Raw genomic sequence first — 17629 nt, forward strand, 5'->3', positions numbered from 1 at the left:
ACATGTGTTGTTGGAAAATTTGTGCAAATTTGAGGAATTGTGGAAATTTCTTTGCATTAGCTCTGTATCTTTACATGTAAACCAGATAATCTTCTTTGCCTCACAAGCAATTTATTTGTGTCATGGCGCGTCATATTGGCTTAGGGGGCACACTGATGTGAAGACACTTTAAAAATCCCATCTTCATTTGATGGCATTTATTTTAAGTAAATGTTAGAGAGTCACCCTGATATGCTATCCATTCAAAACACTCCTTTCATTCATTGAAGAATTTGTTTCAGGAAAAAACACACCATGAGAAAACCAACAGTGCATGGACTGAAACCAACTAGGGCATGCTAACTAACGCCCACCGGAAACCACCAATTTATTTGTATTGTTTAGCAACAATGAAAACCATGAAAGCACAACTGATTTAACACTCTGAGTAGAGTACACTAAATACAAAACTCTGTGTTCATTCTCTTTGTTTGCAATTCTATGGAATTCACATTATAAATAGGCTTTGAATACTTGTGATTGTTCAACTTCCAATGCATTCCACACTGTGGAAAGTCTTTCATGATACATCATTTTGTAAATGGCATTAGTGCAAAACAATGTCCGCTTCTATGAATGATTGAATCTGATGAGTATTTTGACATGTGAACTTCACACTTGTTTTGCCTAAATTTCCTGTAAGCTCACAAGACAAACTGTATTAAATGGAAATACAGTCATCAATATTTGTTATCCAAATATTCCTTTTCAAAGGTAAACCTTCATTTAATGCCAGAAAAATCTCTTAATATCCAATGATACAATGTTTAACCTATTCATCCCCCTCAATTCCCTGTACACAGGTCCACACTCAGTTGATAATATTAGGTTTGGGTCAAACTATGGTAGTTAAACTGTATGTCTACTTACATGTACATCTTAATTATCTTTGCATGAGAGTTGAACATTATTTGCTGTACTCAATGGACCATTGGTGGTCCCATACTAAAATTCACTTTTAAATCACACAAATTCATTTCATTTGTATCTGGTCATGATTTTTGAACAGTGAGTTAATGACTCAAAAGAGTTTCCTTGCTGACTCAGTTTACATTACAGCTCATGTCTTAGTATAATGCTGACTCATCAAAATTTCAAAGACATTCAAAAACTGACTTACAAGAGTTTGAAATCTTAAAAGTTAAGGGTACACTATTTTTAAATCATTCAATCTTCCTTACTTTTCAAATGGAATATGAAAAAGAATACAGTTTATTTGTATCAGATACAGTTCCACGGTCAGATAGTATTTTTTATGATCAATGTGAGTTTACTGTATTGTCTGAGTCATCAACCTGTAATACTAAATCCTTCAGTGAAAAACCCTACAGTACAAAGACCATTCAGCCACATCAATTCTTAAACAGAGGTCAATGTGACCGAAAATCTATGTTATGATGTTGCAATCTGCAGCATGATTCTTTTACTTTGCTGTATAATTATTGAATCCATGCAAATTTGTAAAATGCTACCCTTGACATAAACACTGTTGCTGGCAACAACACTGTACATAGTACTATGAAGAAGATCACTGTAACAGTGGATGTTACAGGTTAGCTACTGTCACAAAATGGATTATGTGAATGCATATTTCAAATGAGTATTTCAAAAGATATCTCAAATGAGAACTATTACACTACCATGCCAACTGTCACGCACAATATCTCTACAAAATGTGATTCCTATATTTGAAAGGTTGTCACAGTTCTTGAGGTTTTCTAGATTTTCCTATTATTATTGAAATTCATATAAATATATTACAGTCACCAAGGTGTGAATGAAGTCAGCTGAAAACTGATAAAATGATAAATAAGAACACTGTTCTACAAACCAACTTAGTAAATAATATTTTTTTCTTTTTGATGAAATCAAGTGTGCAGTTGAATGAAGAACCAATCCACCTGTCTGATGAACTCCACGTCATTGACAGCAGAGCTAATAAAAATTAATCCCAAATAACACCTTTTGTTTTAGAAAACCCATCGAATATTTCTTTTCTTTGATTAAATGATGTGCGCAGTTTGAATGAGTCTGAATGAGTTTTCCCTTTCCTTTAGGAAAAAAATTGATGGTCTTCTTTTATGTCAGATTTGCAATCCAAGTTTACCTGTGTCATCCAATGACCGCGCCATCAAGACTGTGCCGCCTTCTGTGTCATTCTTCATTACAATCTCTGCTGATTTGCAAGTTTCAATTTGTTTCACGGCAACTGTACAATCAAGTGGTTCCTCTCTCAGCTTATTGACACTGACATTGCTAGTTCCATCTTCATAAGCTTTCATTTCAGATTCCATCTGGGGGACAAAACAGTAGTTCATAAAAATATAGATATTCATGGTATCGTTGACTAAATCCCTCAAGGCTGTGTTTCATAGATGCATGGTTTATCGATGTGTTGAGACCACGTACTGACAAAGGCAGTGATTTTGACTGAGAATTGGGTATAAGCTTTTGGAAACCCCTGTACTATTTCCAAGGTCCTCTAATAGGATTGCATAATTGATATACCACTATGGCAGGGAATCCCAGTGACAGGATTGGGTAATCTCAGTAAAATTTACCAGGGTACTGCCCTTACCAAAGACACTGCAAAGGAATAACAAATGTTGTCAAGTCTTATTACATTTATGCTAAAATTCATTTAGAGTATTCCTAATTGAATTGCATGTAGAATCATATAACACAGAGGTATAGAGCATACTTCACTGAAATTCACAAATGCAATAATACGAACAGAATGTAACATTTTAGGAAATTATATTGGTTGTTCTTAGCATTGCAAGGTTCAGGTTTATCATTGTCTATACTGTTTTTTGATGGATTTTTTCCCCGACAGAAGAGTTTGTACAACATATTCTATCTCTTATATGTGGAACTTGCTGGTGACAGATTGCCCTTGCGACATTACATAAAGTTTATCACAATTGTGACACAGTCATAATGAACAAACTATACCGTTATAAATAGAAATGTGCCAATCTACCAGTTGGAAACATGATTTCAAACCATTAATGCTTAGCCACCAGGAGCAATATGTGAAAGTTTAATGTTCAGATATCTGTCCTGTTTTAGGACAAGTGTCCTACAATCACTCTCCTTGTCATGTCCAAATAAACACTGGATACAACTAAAATGCATTACAATATCTCCTTTGCTGTCAATTCTGCAAAAAGGTCCATATCTCTACTTCACTTTTTACATGACAGTTCATGTCAGTTTGGTTTCTAGAAAACAAATTCTTGTACTATAATTCTGGCCAAGGAAAGGCATTTTTTAATGTATTTGAAAAACTTGTTGCCTAGGATATCCCAACAATGCATTATAATGAAAAGAAAGAAAATATGGTGGATTAGTTATCACACTGGAATACAGGCACATCAAATATAGCATTGTTGACATTCCAGTATCACAGACACCAGGTGCCACTTTTTGCGACAATCAAGAATTTAAGATAGAAAAACAAGAAGTCATATCAAAACTTTACTTCCTTGTTCACAGAAAAGCCAGAAAGTTGAACAAAGTGATTTCTACAATGTGCAACTTTTTACCATTTTTATTACAATTCTTTTTATTCTGCAATTAAAACCTGTGCATAATATATATATATATAATATATATATATATATATATATATATATATATATATATATATATATATATATTTTTTTTTTTTTTTTTTTTTTTTTTTAAGAATTTCTTGCACAACGCACTGCAAAATGGAAAAGGAAACAAATAGAACATAAATGTAGTTGTACTCCACATGTTTCTGAAAATGTTCATTGTTCATGTCAGTTTTTACTAATTTTGTTCCACATTACAGAGTAATTGAAAAATCACTAGAAATTCCATAAAAATCGAAAATTTATCGACAACTTGAAAACTCCTTCCTTAGCACAATCCTAATTCCTCAGTGTTTGACATAAGGAATTATTTGTTTTCTGGAAAAACATTGCAATATTGAGATATTTAACAAATTTTTGAAGTACCAATCATGACTAGTAAATGCATGAATTAGGCAATAACTATTCTCCATTGACAATTACTAATTGATAAAATTTGCATATTAAATGAGTAAAAGAAATTGAGCATTACCATAGATACTCATGACTACTATACTAGAAAACTCTCCATTGACTCAATTCATTGCAATGTCAATAGCATACTGACTTTCAGCTACTATCACTTCCTAGGTAGCTGACAAGTTTGTGAATTTAGAGACTACTTGGAAGAGACAATCAGTTTATCAACCAGCCTCACTGGTCAAAGTGTGAACAAACACATTGCTGATGATGTTCTGTTAAATGTACATGTATTTGCATTTTGCAATTTATCAACTTTGTCTGGTTTAGAGTATAACTTAAACATTCAGTTACGGTATGTTAGACCACTACCGATAGCAGTTTCAAGTTATCATAAAAGACAGCCTGTCAAATTACTGTAGGTAAATGAACTGTTGACAAATACTACATTAATAAACTAGGTCAAAGTGAACAGGTGACAGATTTAGGATAAAGCTGTTATTTCATGAATTCTGACAGTTAACTATTCATGACCATCTTTTCTAAATGTGACATCCACACCCATATCCACCCATATCCGTACACTCTGTTCCTGGCAGATCACATACTTGACATGACCTTTTGAACTTTTCATGGAACTACTGACTACGTATTGCAGTGTCGGTGTACCGGTATACCAGTACAACACAGCATTGCATTGCTATTACTGTTTGTGCCCTGTATGTACATACTGGTACTTTCTCAGTAAATCTCCTTCTACACTTTCCATCTTGAAACTAAATTATGTTTGGCATGGCTTAGACATTAGTCTATGTTGTGTATGTCTGTAAATATGACAATTTAGTCTACCTACAAAAACAGAGAAAAGTTTCATTTAATTCACTCTATACAATTCAGTTCTTGAACTCTAGTGACCATGTCAATTGATGAAATCTGACATATGTAATTGAACATCACTAGCACTAAATGCAAACACAATGTTGAAATTCTCTTCAAAGTGCATGAGAGAAAACCATTATCAACTGCATTTCTTTTATACCTTGGTTCTGTCAACCCTCCCTCACAAAGCATTGTCACTACCAGTTGTCTTGACACATATAATTTCATGACACAATTATTCACAACTTCAATGGGCACAGTATTCACTTGGTTAATGTCTTTTACCAAAATAATTTATTACAATGGGCTAATGCTAACAGCAACACCCACTATGCAAGTGCAGACAAACTCCACAATTTTTTTCACAGGACCACTACATTAGCAATATTTTACTTGTGCAGTGGGATAATGAGCTTTCTTATGACCAAGTGTCAAACCCTGTGGTTGGCAAAAAGGGTTTCTACAATTCTGTATATTGCTATTTGTTATCCAACAACAAACAATGTAATAGGGGGAAAAGGTTACCAGAATACAAAATAGCAAAGATTAAATAACAAGAAGTATGTAAATTCATACGTTACAAGGGAAGTTACTAAAAATATTCTAAGTATTCTTCGAAACACAGGTGTGAAATCAAAAAGCTCAGAGGGTTTTGATAAGTTTTAGGACCTGTTTCTTCTTGTGACAAGATCATTAGGATCTCTCAGCAATCTACAAACATTTCTAAACCCTGGAACTTGGCTTGTTGCTATGGTAATGGAAGCAGACGGATGATATCTACACAAAAACAAAAAACTAGCACATTATTAATTTGGTGTGTCCTGCATCCACTCTTCCAGAACAACATTTTTTGTATTAAAATTGAAGCAAAGAAAATGTTTGACACCTTTTCAACAGATAAAAAATATATAAATCAATGCCTATAAGACTTGGGAATGACATTTGCATGTGCTATCACATGGGTACAACTACAAACCCTACAAATATTTTTATTTCATCAATTACTAAGCAATGACATGAGCAGATGACCGACTACTAACTGATATATATCAAATACAATTATACAATATGTATTCCCTTATCAGGGAATATGTATTTCTGGTTAATCACTTCAAGTTTACATTAGTTTAATAATCCAAGGCATATACACATTTACCATCTGTTAAATTAAACACTGACTACAGTGTTTCATCTCTTCTGAGCTATAGTAGAGGAAAAAAATGAATGTGTAGTAACAAATAGAAACTTGAGGGTCATACACTAGATTACTGAGATTTCAAATGTTACAAAGATAATGGAAAGGTTACTTTTTGTGGAATGTCAATTTGGCAACAGACAAGAAAAAATACCTTGTATGGTTTCCAATGTTCATAAATATCATATATAAATGGCAGTCATGCTCTAAAATTGTATTAAACAGTGGAACAGGAAGTCAAACTAACATCACAAACCTATCATTGCAGTCACTTGACACTGTATCTTTCTTGTAGACTTGCTGTTATTCAGCACACATGACAAATTCCTTTAACCCTTTTCCTGCCAAGTCGGTGAAAATCCGCTTGAAATTCGGTGTAGCCAGAATCTAAGCACTGGTGACCGTTATTCTCCCAACCCGGTGGAAATCGGGCCCTTTTTGGGTACCCCCTTTCCTGCCAAGTCGACGGCACTACGTTTTGCTATCCCCTGTGCGTTTAGGGGTCATCCGAGGACAGGTTTTCTGACAAGGAACGCCTTTTCCCCTCGAAATGGGTTCGCAGGGAGTCGATAGACAGGGAAAGGTGCAGAAACCTGTCCGCCAGTCCCCCACACCCGAGGGGGGCTGGGTTTTTTTTAACCGCTTTTTAGCGGACTTGGCAGGATAGCACGGTGACGTTTTCTGGCGGAATTGGACGTACTTGGCTGCCTGGCACTATAGAGATTGCTGCCGAACTTGACCAACTCGGCAATGCTAATCTAGAAGGCTACCTTTTGCAAACGACTTGGCAGATATGCCGATGGTGCGAGACGAAAGTCACTTATTCAGTTGTGCGTGACTGAAAATGAGAACGTATTTTTGACGGGACGGCTCGACTTGTTCCTCCCATGGAACGGATATGAACGACTCGGAAATACCATTACAAACTGGTGTCCGACGTACTAAGCTGGGCTTCAGCTCTGCAAGTTCAAGCCAGGCAACGTCCTTCACTGCCTTGCCGTGCCATTCAATGGACGTAGCTTTGGATTTTTTATTTATTCCATCGTCCGAAGTATTGGCTCTGGTTTGCAGGCAAACGTATCCTCTTGCCGACGCATTGGTAACTACGTACGCTATTTGCGTACAGAGAATTCAAAAGGGCACATAAGGTCAATGCGTAGTCAGGCTACGGGGATACCGTCTGCATTTAGCAGGGACTGCTTTTGTTATGCAAACCAGCTAGCAGTACAATATGGCTGCCAGGCATTTGGACACGTCGATGGCTAGAACAATGGAAGTGAACTGAAGACTTGGGTGTAGTGACTGGTTATCACTGGTTAGCTGCAGCCCAAGCCATGTCGGTACAAACCCGTACCTGACTGAGGACCACTCGATTAAGTCAGTAATGAACGGTAACACTCGTAAGCCAACTCCCAACTGAGCTGGCTAAACTACGTTGAGCTGTGCTTCAATGGCTCAGCCATGTCGTTAATACAATGGCAAAAACGTAGTTTTTGTGCTACACTGCCAAGTCGTTTAAGGTACGTATTCAATTGACCCTACCCTGGGGAAACAGGACAGGTTTGACGGTGCTTCTGCACCCCTAGCACGACCCTCAGGGTCTCTGACTAACAGACTAGTGAGGTGATGTTTGTGCCTAGCGGACGTGCGTAATACTGAAGGAGTTTATTTCCGAAAAAATAAACATGAAACGGCAATAAAATGACGCACTCCCAGGGGCAAACAAAGCCGGTGACCTCAATTTTTTTCTGCAGCAACCCTTGAGCTCCTTCCCCTGTCTACGGGCATGTAGAAATTATCGAAGTCTAACACGTATAAGTACGGCTAAAACTACCCTGAAAATGGGCAATTTCTGCCAAAATGCCTGGCAGGATAACATGCAGGAGAGCCAATCTTTTGCAGGCACATATTATGGGGCGGTTTTCTACTGACTTGGGAGAATAACGGACAAGGGCGCTCGGCAGGAAAAGGGTTAAACTGTATATTTATGATTTACTAAGGTGCAACTTTTAAATCACGGTGAGCATTATTCAAGATCACAATTTTGTAAGACAACAAAAAGGAATATAACGCCGTAATTACTCTGATCATAGTCTTTGAATGTCCATCCGAGACAAAATGATTCTCACTAAAGGCAAAAAAAAGAATTGTTTTCTTCATCCTTACTATGATGTAGGTAGACTTGTCTCATCAGCTAATTTTTGATATATTGAAGTGTAATTTCAAATAATGGCAGTGCACTACCTATGGAAGCAAATGTCAATATCTAAAGTATCATGAATGCACTATACAGTGCTGAACTGTATACTTTTTGTCATCGTCTTGCTGCATGTAAAAATTCCTGTTTTGTTACTTTTATGCTGGAAATTGGATCTTGAAAGCTAAAAAAAACCAAATCAAGACTAAAAGTAGAATAAAGAGTGGATCCACTTTGTTATTTCATGTCATTATATTAAAGGGCCAGTAGCTGTAACATTAGACTGAAAGATTCCGTCGCGTGCGGACGCTCCGGCGCACTGCGACCTACGCAGGTCGCAGTGCGCCGGAGCGCCCGCACGCGACGGAATCTTTCAGTCTACTGTAACATTTGATGATTTTTTTCACTTGTTGGTTTGCTATGTCAATTCAAAAAATGTATACAAAATGCCTGTACGCGTAAAATGCATTGTTATTGTTTGCATTTGAATTCTAGTCAGGACTCGAATTTGCTTGTCAACAACAACGCTGTCAACAATGCACAGGCCGAGTTGACAAGCTGAATACTGTGTATCTCAATGTACTTTAGAAGTGGAACACATAATCATAGTTGACATTAAAACATAAATAGTAAAACATAGGGCCAAAGTCCCTGAAGCTACTGTAGACATGGATACAAAATTAAGTATTTCCCAACTGTATGAAATTATCACACAAAGGTCATCCTAGGGACCTGTAAACCAAATATTAAAGCTGTCTGACCAGCGGTTTTGAAAAAACAAGCCACCAAACAGTTGACAGAGCTCTGATGTGTTATGTAGAGAATAACTTTTTGTGACATGAAGGTGGATATCTTTGATAGCTCATTTCAGGATGGCCTGACCAAAAATGGCAAAATTAGCTGCAAAAATACAACATTGATGATTTCATAATAAATCAATGTATTACATTAAGGTGAAGTACTACGAATTACGTCAAAATTAGGTTGTGGTGTCATTTTCTTGAAACTTTGCACAAATATTCTTGGAAGTTGTGTAAGTGCAAAAATGAAATAAAAATGGGGGTCACAATGCTCGTTTCCATGGAAATGGGCGTTAAAATGGCATCGTTAGAAATAAATAAAATGATATAATTCACTTAAACTAAAGAAAGCAATTATAAAACGCTTAGCAAATGAGTTAATTTTGATAAATACCAAGAATTAAGATCCATATCTATCGAATGTATAGTTTTCATGATGTTTGTAAAGAAATTTTAACATAAGTATCGATTACAAAATGACGATATCGAAATTATATCACTACATAATTTTCGAACTTTCTTCCTGTCGCTTTGAATGGTGTCATTTTGACCAAACTTGGCGAATAAAATCCTGACATAATACCATTTAGTTTACACTTTTAATAAAAGGGTGTTACCACGCTACTTTTTACAATATCTCCAGGTGAATGGGTAATATGCGCCATGTAAATGGGAGAGAAATGTTAATTTTGCGCTCATATTGAATAAAAACCAGCTTCCTAGGGGGTCAAAATATGACAAGGTTAAAGGTCACATGTATTTCCAAGAGACTGGGTCAAACAATTAGGTAAAAGCGCAATTTCAACACTGACAGGTGATGTTAAATACATGCTACAAAATACACCATTTGCGGCAGGCTGGAGTTAAATCTGCGCAGAAATGTTCTAAAGCGTGTGCGCGTCCGAATTCGTCGCCCTTTACCTTAAGATAAAGCCTAGGAACCTGTATACCAAATATCAAAGCTATCAGATGAGTAACTTTTGAGAAACAAATATTTTGACCAAAAATGGCAAAAATTGACCCAAAAATACAAAAATTGAAGATTTCATCAAATTTCAATATATCACACAAAGACAACCCCTAGGAACCTGTATACCAAATATCAAAGGTATCAGACAAGTAGTTTTTGAGAAACACATTTTTTGACCAAAAATGGCAAAAATTGCACCAAAAATACAAAATTGCAGATTTCGTCATATATTCAATATATCATATTTGGTTCATCTGTAGGAACCTGTATACCAAATATCAAAGCTGTCAGACGAGCGGTTTTGATGAAATAAAGTTTTGACCAAAAATGACAAAAAAATTCCTTAAAAATACAGATTTGCATATTTCATCACAATTTGAATAAATCTAAATTGGGTTATCCCTAGGGACCTGTATACCAAATAACAAAGCTGTCTGACCAGCGGTTATGAAGAAGAAGATTTTTTACCAAAAACGCCTTTTTTGGCGCTAATTTGCATATTTTCAACAATATCAAAAAAAAAAAAAAAACAGTTTCTCAAAATCATATTTTTCATCTACACAACAAATATCAAATCAGTAAGTACTGCGGTTCTCAAGATATTTGAGTGGACGGACGCCTCACAAACGGACATACATACATACATACATACATACATACAGACAGACTGATGACGGATGCCGGACGGATACCCATCCCAATAGCTTCTATAGACTATAGTCTATAGTAGCTAAAAAATCATCTACAGTTACAAAATAAGCACTTAGACTCATATTGATATCTGGTACATCATTTATACGTTATATTCACTTTCTCTCATTTTGTACATAACACTCAGCTATGGTTGCAAGTTTGCGGACACAACAAACCTTTGGATTTGCACCAAAACAGTTTTTCTTTGAGCTTCTAGAGTTCTAGTACAACTGCCAAAGTTACTAATGATTACTACGCAGACCACTATCTGTGCCCAATACTCTTTAACTCTTACCTGCACTGACTCTGAAGTGAAATTAACAATTGATGCACTATTGAAGGATATTAAGACAAACATTACAAACACTTCAAACATCATTGAATTGGTTTAATTTCCCGTAAGCATTTTGGAATGCCAGGTACTTGCCATATCAACGATGAGTGTTGAGTATAATATGTCATTTTTTTGCCATATGAATTCTAATTTAAAATTCAGTAGTTCACTCAGCAAATATTACACATGTACAGGCTCTCTTGACAAGTTGAACATAATGCATTATGACATGAATATGGAGTAGAATATGGAACAGTAACGTTGGACAGTGCAAAAGTACTGAAAAATATATCAACAGAAACAAATAGCGGACCTTCAAATAACCAAAAAGTGCAAATAGTGGTGATATAGTTGCACCTTACATTTAGACTTCACAAACAGTAATCAAGTAAACTAAACATTTCAGTAATAACACTGTACATACACCAAAATAGATTGGTCTGTATCATTCCGACTCGCTAATGTCTCCTCAATGTTATGTGCCTCTATGCCTCTATGTAAAATCTTTACTCAAACGAAATTGGGTCAGTTATATTGACTGTTTATATAGGTAGTCAAAGTTGGCGGTAGTAATTTGACAGATCAAACAAAAACTTAATGCATCCTGAACGGTTACGTATGCCATTGACCATGAACATGTACTTGTTGATGTATCTATTTAACATTATGATATGAAATTATGATAGAAATGGGACTTACCCCAACCAAGTCAGCTGACACGTTCTTATCCTTGACTGACTCTAAGTTTCCTTCAGTTGCATTTGCATCTCTATTTCTTTCCTTGGAGATAAAAACAGTGAAACTGAGAAATTATTGAAACAGCTACATTCACATAAGTAAAAGATATTCAAGTACATAAAAAGTTACAAAAACATATGTAACAGCTCTTCCTGTTCATAAAACAAAAGATTGGTAATAAAGCTATTCAATACAACAAGACATATAAACTGAGAATTAATAAATTATGAGACAAAGTACATTGGGATTCATACATAAGAAATAATTACATGGAGGCACCTCTACTGCATAGATTGTTAATATAACATTGTATCAAGGCCATGGCCATCACCTTAGGTGATCAGCCATATCCAATGATTACAACACAAATGTTATTTATGACAAACAGGTTTTCATTGTGAAATTTCAAAAGCAAATGCTCCTGGCTTAAGAGACTTGAAAGAACACAAATCAATTGGCTTTGCAAAATGTTATTGGTTTTCCAAATGTTGTAAAGACACAATTATAATTAATTGACTCTGATGCTCTGGCATCAAATATCCCTTAACCTTTATTTTATCAGTTGTGTCACCATCAGGTCAAGTTGGTTTAAATATGTAAGGCATAATATGTCCCATATTACATTAAAAGACTTGAACAATTGAAGGCCCCTGAAAACATAGATACTGTTAAAGCATGATTTTTACTGAATTGACCTGCTATGACATTCATGCAAAGTACAGTGCAGGTGAAAACATACATTTTGGCTCAATGTTTACTTAGATGGCAAATGACAGGCATTGTTAGATGGCAAAATGACAGGCACGGCTGGATAAGGGTTTGTTAGATGGCAAATGACAGGCATGGCTGGATAAGGGTTTGTTAGATGGCAAATGACAGGCATGGCTGGATAAGGGTTTGTTAGATGGCAAATGACAGGTATGGCTGGATAAGGGTTTGTTTTCTCACAAGACATATTGCAAAGGACTAACTTTTGTCACCATAACAATACTGTTTATCAATGGTATATATTCATGTGACAAAGTTACACGAAGACTTTGACAGGTGTCGTGACTGCTACATAAGAGATATTTAACAATTCAAAGTTCTCAAACACAAATATTTATTTACCATTGTCTATGCTATGCAGCAGTTTCTGATGTCATAATAAACACAAATTTGATGATAGGGCAACTTTGCTGATAATTACAACCTTTGAAATCCAAATATCTTCATAATGGGAATTGAAACTACCTTGGTCTCGGAGAATAAACATTTAAAGTGCATCATAATGAAACTGCATCTGAGACATTGTTTCTATGATCATAAACGATAAAAAACTTCACATGGTATTTCTTATTCACCCGTCGAACGTTGTAACCACTAAACTATCTTTGCAATATATTATCATCACTTTCATTTTCCAGTATGCAGCACAAAATGACCACAGGTAATTGTATTCTGTGTTGATATTGTATCAAATATAAGCTTACTAATTTACATTCAGTGACTATTTATAGCGGTAGATATTTAGCATTTATACACCTAACAGCTTGGCGGGTTATCATTACATTCATGACATATCACGGTGACTGGTCGTCAATACTTTCAAATTTTGGGTCGGTGTACACATTGACTTTAGTTAATCACTGACTGACTTATCACCATTTGCTACTATGATGAAAGTATTTTCCCGAAGTTCAAAATATGTTTATGGCTTCGCTATGTATATTACTGCGTACTGGTCCGTGTGCATCATATACAGCTTGAAACCAATGTCATGCGACAAGAAAACAGTAGAAATCAAGTTTCATCTTGGACACATCATTAGAGGACCAACTATTGCCTGGCTTCAAATCCAGAGACATTAGACCGGGAATGGAATCGGAGACTAATCTGGCACAACTGTTCAGAGGTTTCAGCTTCCATTCCGCTCGGAGTTCCTCCAACAAAAAGAAACTGGTAAATTTGAAAAGATATGCCACCAACCTCTTACAATATGGAGCCCCTCGGCTTCGTTGTGCTCAATACAATTGCAATCTCTAGGTGAACTCAAGAAAAGCTGTGTAGAAGTGTCTAAACCTGTCAATTTTCCCAAATTTTCTTATAACCCAGAGGAAAAAATTGCCTGCTAAGATGACAGCATGTAGTCGGTGGATTTGCGCTTGCGCTGTACAATTAAGACCCCCAACATGCCAAACATAGTTTTGATTGGTCGCCAGATCATTAGGTGGGGTCTGGGACCGAACTACATTACCATGCATACACTGCTCTGCGCGCAAGCAAGTGCGTCATCGTTGCTGGGGGTAAATCTCCCTAACCACGTGAAATTTACACAGCTATTCATACAGTACATGTACACATCACGGTTCCTCTAGCTCTGTCAACAGTTCTACCCTTCTACACACTGGGTAAAAACTGTCCTCTGTCACATCATGGACGTACCACATGTTTGTTCATGATCACATAGAGGGACCGTTGTGTACCTCTTACGAGTCTTTGAAGGACATCCAAGACTGAAAATACGCATAAGCTTACGAGAGATGTTATCTAAAGACTAAACCATAGACAGTAGAGCTCTACCGTCAATGTCAAAAACACGGCATGATTTGTGCACGTCCCCCGCGGCAGTTTGGGGCTTCGATATCTTCATTTCCGGACACATCATAAATTACAGATGTGCATGGCTGCATAGTTTGGGACATTTTACGAGAAGCCATTGGAAACGAAAAGATATATTTGAGCCTGTTGATTAAAGTCCAATTTTGACTATTGTTCGTGATACACAAATTTTTGGTACGACTGCCAGAACAGTCTGCGTAATCTGCACCTTGCAATATCGAGGAATTTCAAACAATAGTTGTCTGGCAAAATTGTTCCCGTCTATTCTCAATTTTAGGGCTGTTCAATACTTGAATTTACACCCCATTTCAGTGTGGTTTCAGAGCCCAAGAGATCTACTTCTGATAATATTTTTGTTTTGAGATCTGCTGTTGATAAGTATATTTATTCTTCATATATTAACAAAGCTGTGATCGTAACTAGAGACACAAGTGCCTTTTTTGATGTTTTATTGATCTTCATAAAATATTTGATAAAGTTTGGAGACAAGGTTTGCTTTGGAACTTAGGAATTATGGCATCAATGGTAACTTCTTTTCTGTGATTGAGTTTATGTATACATGAAAACGTCAACTATTGTGTTAAATCAAAAGTGGGAGTTAAACAGGGCTTTAATCTGAGCCCTATGTTATTTAACATTTACATAAATGACCTTCCAGGTACTTTTGGCTCCAGTGAGGACAGCCCCATTACATTAGATTAATTACGCATCAACCGTTTTTATATGCTGATGATCGATCTGCTGTTGATTTCATAAACTCAAGCAGGTTTGCAAGTTGTCTTGATAAATTACACTATTGTTTGAAGTAGAAGCTTCCTATTAGAACAAATAAATCAAAAGTTATGGTTTTTAACAAAAGCAATCACTTACTGAAGGGTACTTTACCTACCTACAATGGGGGCTTGTCCTTGATGTTAGTGAAAGAGTATTGTTATCTTGGTTTTGTTATTACATCCAATAGCAAATTTAAAGTAAATTTTCAAAATCTTAAGATGAAAGCTACAAAGGCTCTTTTTAGTCTTCGAAAAGGTATTTCCTATAATGGGAATTTTTCTGTGAAAGTTGCTTTAGATCTTTTTGATCATTTGATTGTTCCCATCCTGACCTATGGATGTGAAATTTGGGGGAATCATGAAAATAATAACACAAATTACTTCAAGTACAAAGTAATAATATCTGTTACATAAGTTTCATGCATCCTGCAATCATCAGACAGAAATGCTTGAGTGAATGCTTCTTCTTTTTGATGATTGCAGGAATATGAAACTTAAGTAACAGATATCATTACTTTTTCCTTGTAATTTTGTGTTATTATATATATATATATATATATATATATATATATATATATATATATATATATATATATATATATATATATATATATATATATATATATATATATATATATATATATATATATATATATAATATATATATATATATATATAGTATCAATAGGACGTGAGCAGTTGATCCCCAGTGGAGAGTGGAGTGGAATAATATAGAAAACTTGATTGACACACTCCAGTTTTGGAGCGAAACGTTGTGTCACAAGTTCATTAAAATACGTTTGGACCAAACAACTGGGTGTGGTAGTGTGTATCAATCAAGTTTTATATATATATATATATATATATATATATATATATATATATATATATATATATAAAACTGTAAACTTTTAAATGTTAGTACAGGTTCCCTAAAGTTGTGTAGCGGGGAAATGCAATGCATAAATTCATGAGAAAAGCACACAACTATATTGTCTCTACACTGCAAATTTTTGAAGCTTTGAAAATTGACCCATGTATATGTATGTGTAATGCACTTTTAACACCCACTTTTTGGCTGGTGTAGAGTTTTGACCCAGGAAATGTGACCCCTGCTGAGTCTCCTGCACGATTTCGACGCATCATTTAGTAAAAGTGTGTAGATTTGATGCCAATATTCGGGCCAAAAACGTAGACTTTCGTCCTCCGATTTTACGGAAAATGTTTTGGAGCCTATTTTTCGGAACCCAAACTGTCAACATAAACTTTCTGAGGATATTTATTTATTTAATGACAAAATAAGATGATATTTTTCCGTGGTATTATATGATTTATAATAAGTACAGGGTAGATTATGAGTCTCGACCAGCTGATTTTAATATGAAATTTTATCACACCCATTGCATGGCTGAGCAACAACTTTTCTACACTGAGAATTACTTGGTCAAATTTGTCACTTCTGCCAAAAGTAGGGAAAAATGCACGTACGAGAATAAAACTCAATTCTGATAGTCAAAACTCTTGTGGCAGATCTGTGTGTCCTTTGGTTTGCTTCCATGAACTATTTGATGTAGGCCTAACTTTTGTCTCTTCTAACCTCTCATTCATTATACTCTCGAGAAATGATGATATTTATTTCTCTTTGTAACTATTTTCTTTGAATCGCTGCTTTTGAATCATGGATGTTGTATATTGTTTCATTACACTGTATGTAGTATGCAGGTCTAGCAATGATGTGGCCACACTGATGTACAGCAATACCATTCTTCTTCAGTAAAGTTGTTTTCTTAATGGTTCTTGGCTTTACAGACTAATCATTGTATGTTCACTGTACCACTATATGCTCAGCAGCTTCTGAAGCCTACAAATTACATGTGTGAAAATCTGTTCTATGAAACATATACCTGTTGCTCAAAGTGTGTGAAATTTATGGAGAGCACAAGGGTTGTTCCAAGCTGTGAACGATCTCACTTTATGTCCCCAGTCGTAATTTGAGGCATCAGTTTTTAATCTTTGTCCGATGCGATCGCGCACTAAGAAATGGAGATCGGTCTTTTAGTGTAGCGGCTCCTGTAGTCTCTAACTCTTCCACTAAACATTCGTCTCTCCCAGCCTGTCAGTTTTTAAATCAATGTAAAAATTCCTTTTGAATCCGTTTTTAATCGTTAGTATGCACTTTTTTCTTCATTTACAGATTTTTTAGAGTTTTTAGTTTCATTAATTTTTCTGATGCGACAATTTTAATCAGCTTCCTTTTATCACATCATCATGTGGATATTGACGTTTCATAAATTATTATTATTATTATTATTATTATTATTTATTATTATTATTACACTTCAAAAAATTTTAGGTAATAGGTAAAAGGGAGATAACAAATCGGCATTTCAT

General features: G+C 35.5%; 1 protein-coding gene across 1 annotated transcript in view; it reads right to left on the reverse strand.

The window, feature by feature from the left end:
- Window positions 1–14004, reverse strand: part of LOC139130701 (zinc finger protein GLI2-like) — a 28696-nt gene extending 14692 nt beyond the window's left edge. The window contains exons 1-3 of the mRNA XM_070696456.1: window positions 13833–14004; window positions 11826–11906; window positions 2147–2333 (exon numbers count right to left, since the gene is read on the reverse strand). Of these exons, the coding sequence (XP_070552557.1) occupies window positions 2147–2333 (187 nt within the window). The 5' untranslated portion in view covers window positions 11826–11906; window positions 13833–14004. The remainder of the gene's footprint in view (window positions 1–2146; window positions 2334–11825; window positions 11907–13832) is intronic.
- Between the last annotated feature and the right edge of the window lie 3625 nt (window positions 14005–17629).

The sequence above is a fragment of the Ptychodera flava genome, chromosome 4, assembly GCF_041260155.1.
Source record: "Ptychodera flava strain L36383 chromosome 4, AS_Pfla_20210202, whole genome shotgun sequence".
Taxonomy (NCBI): domain Eukaryota; kingdom Metazoa; phylum Hemichordata; class Enteropneusta; family Ptychoderidae; genus Ptychodera; species Ptychodera flava.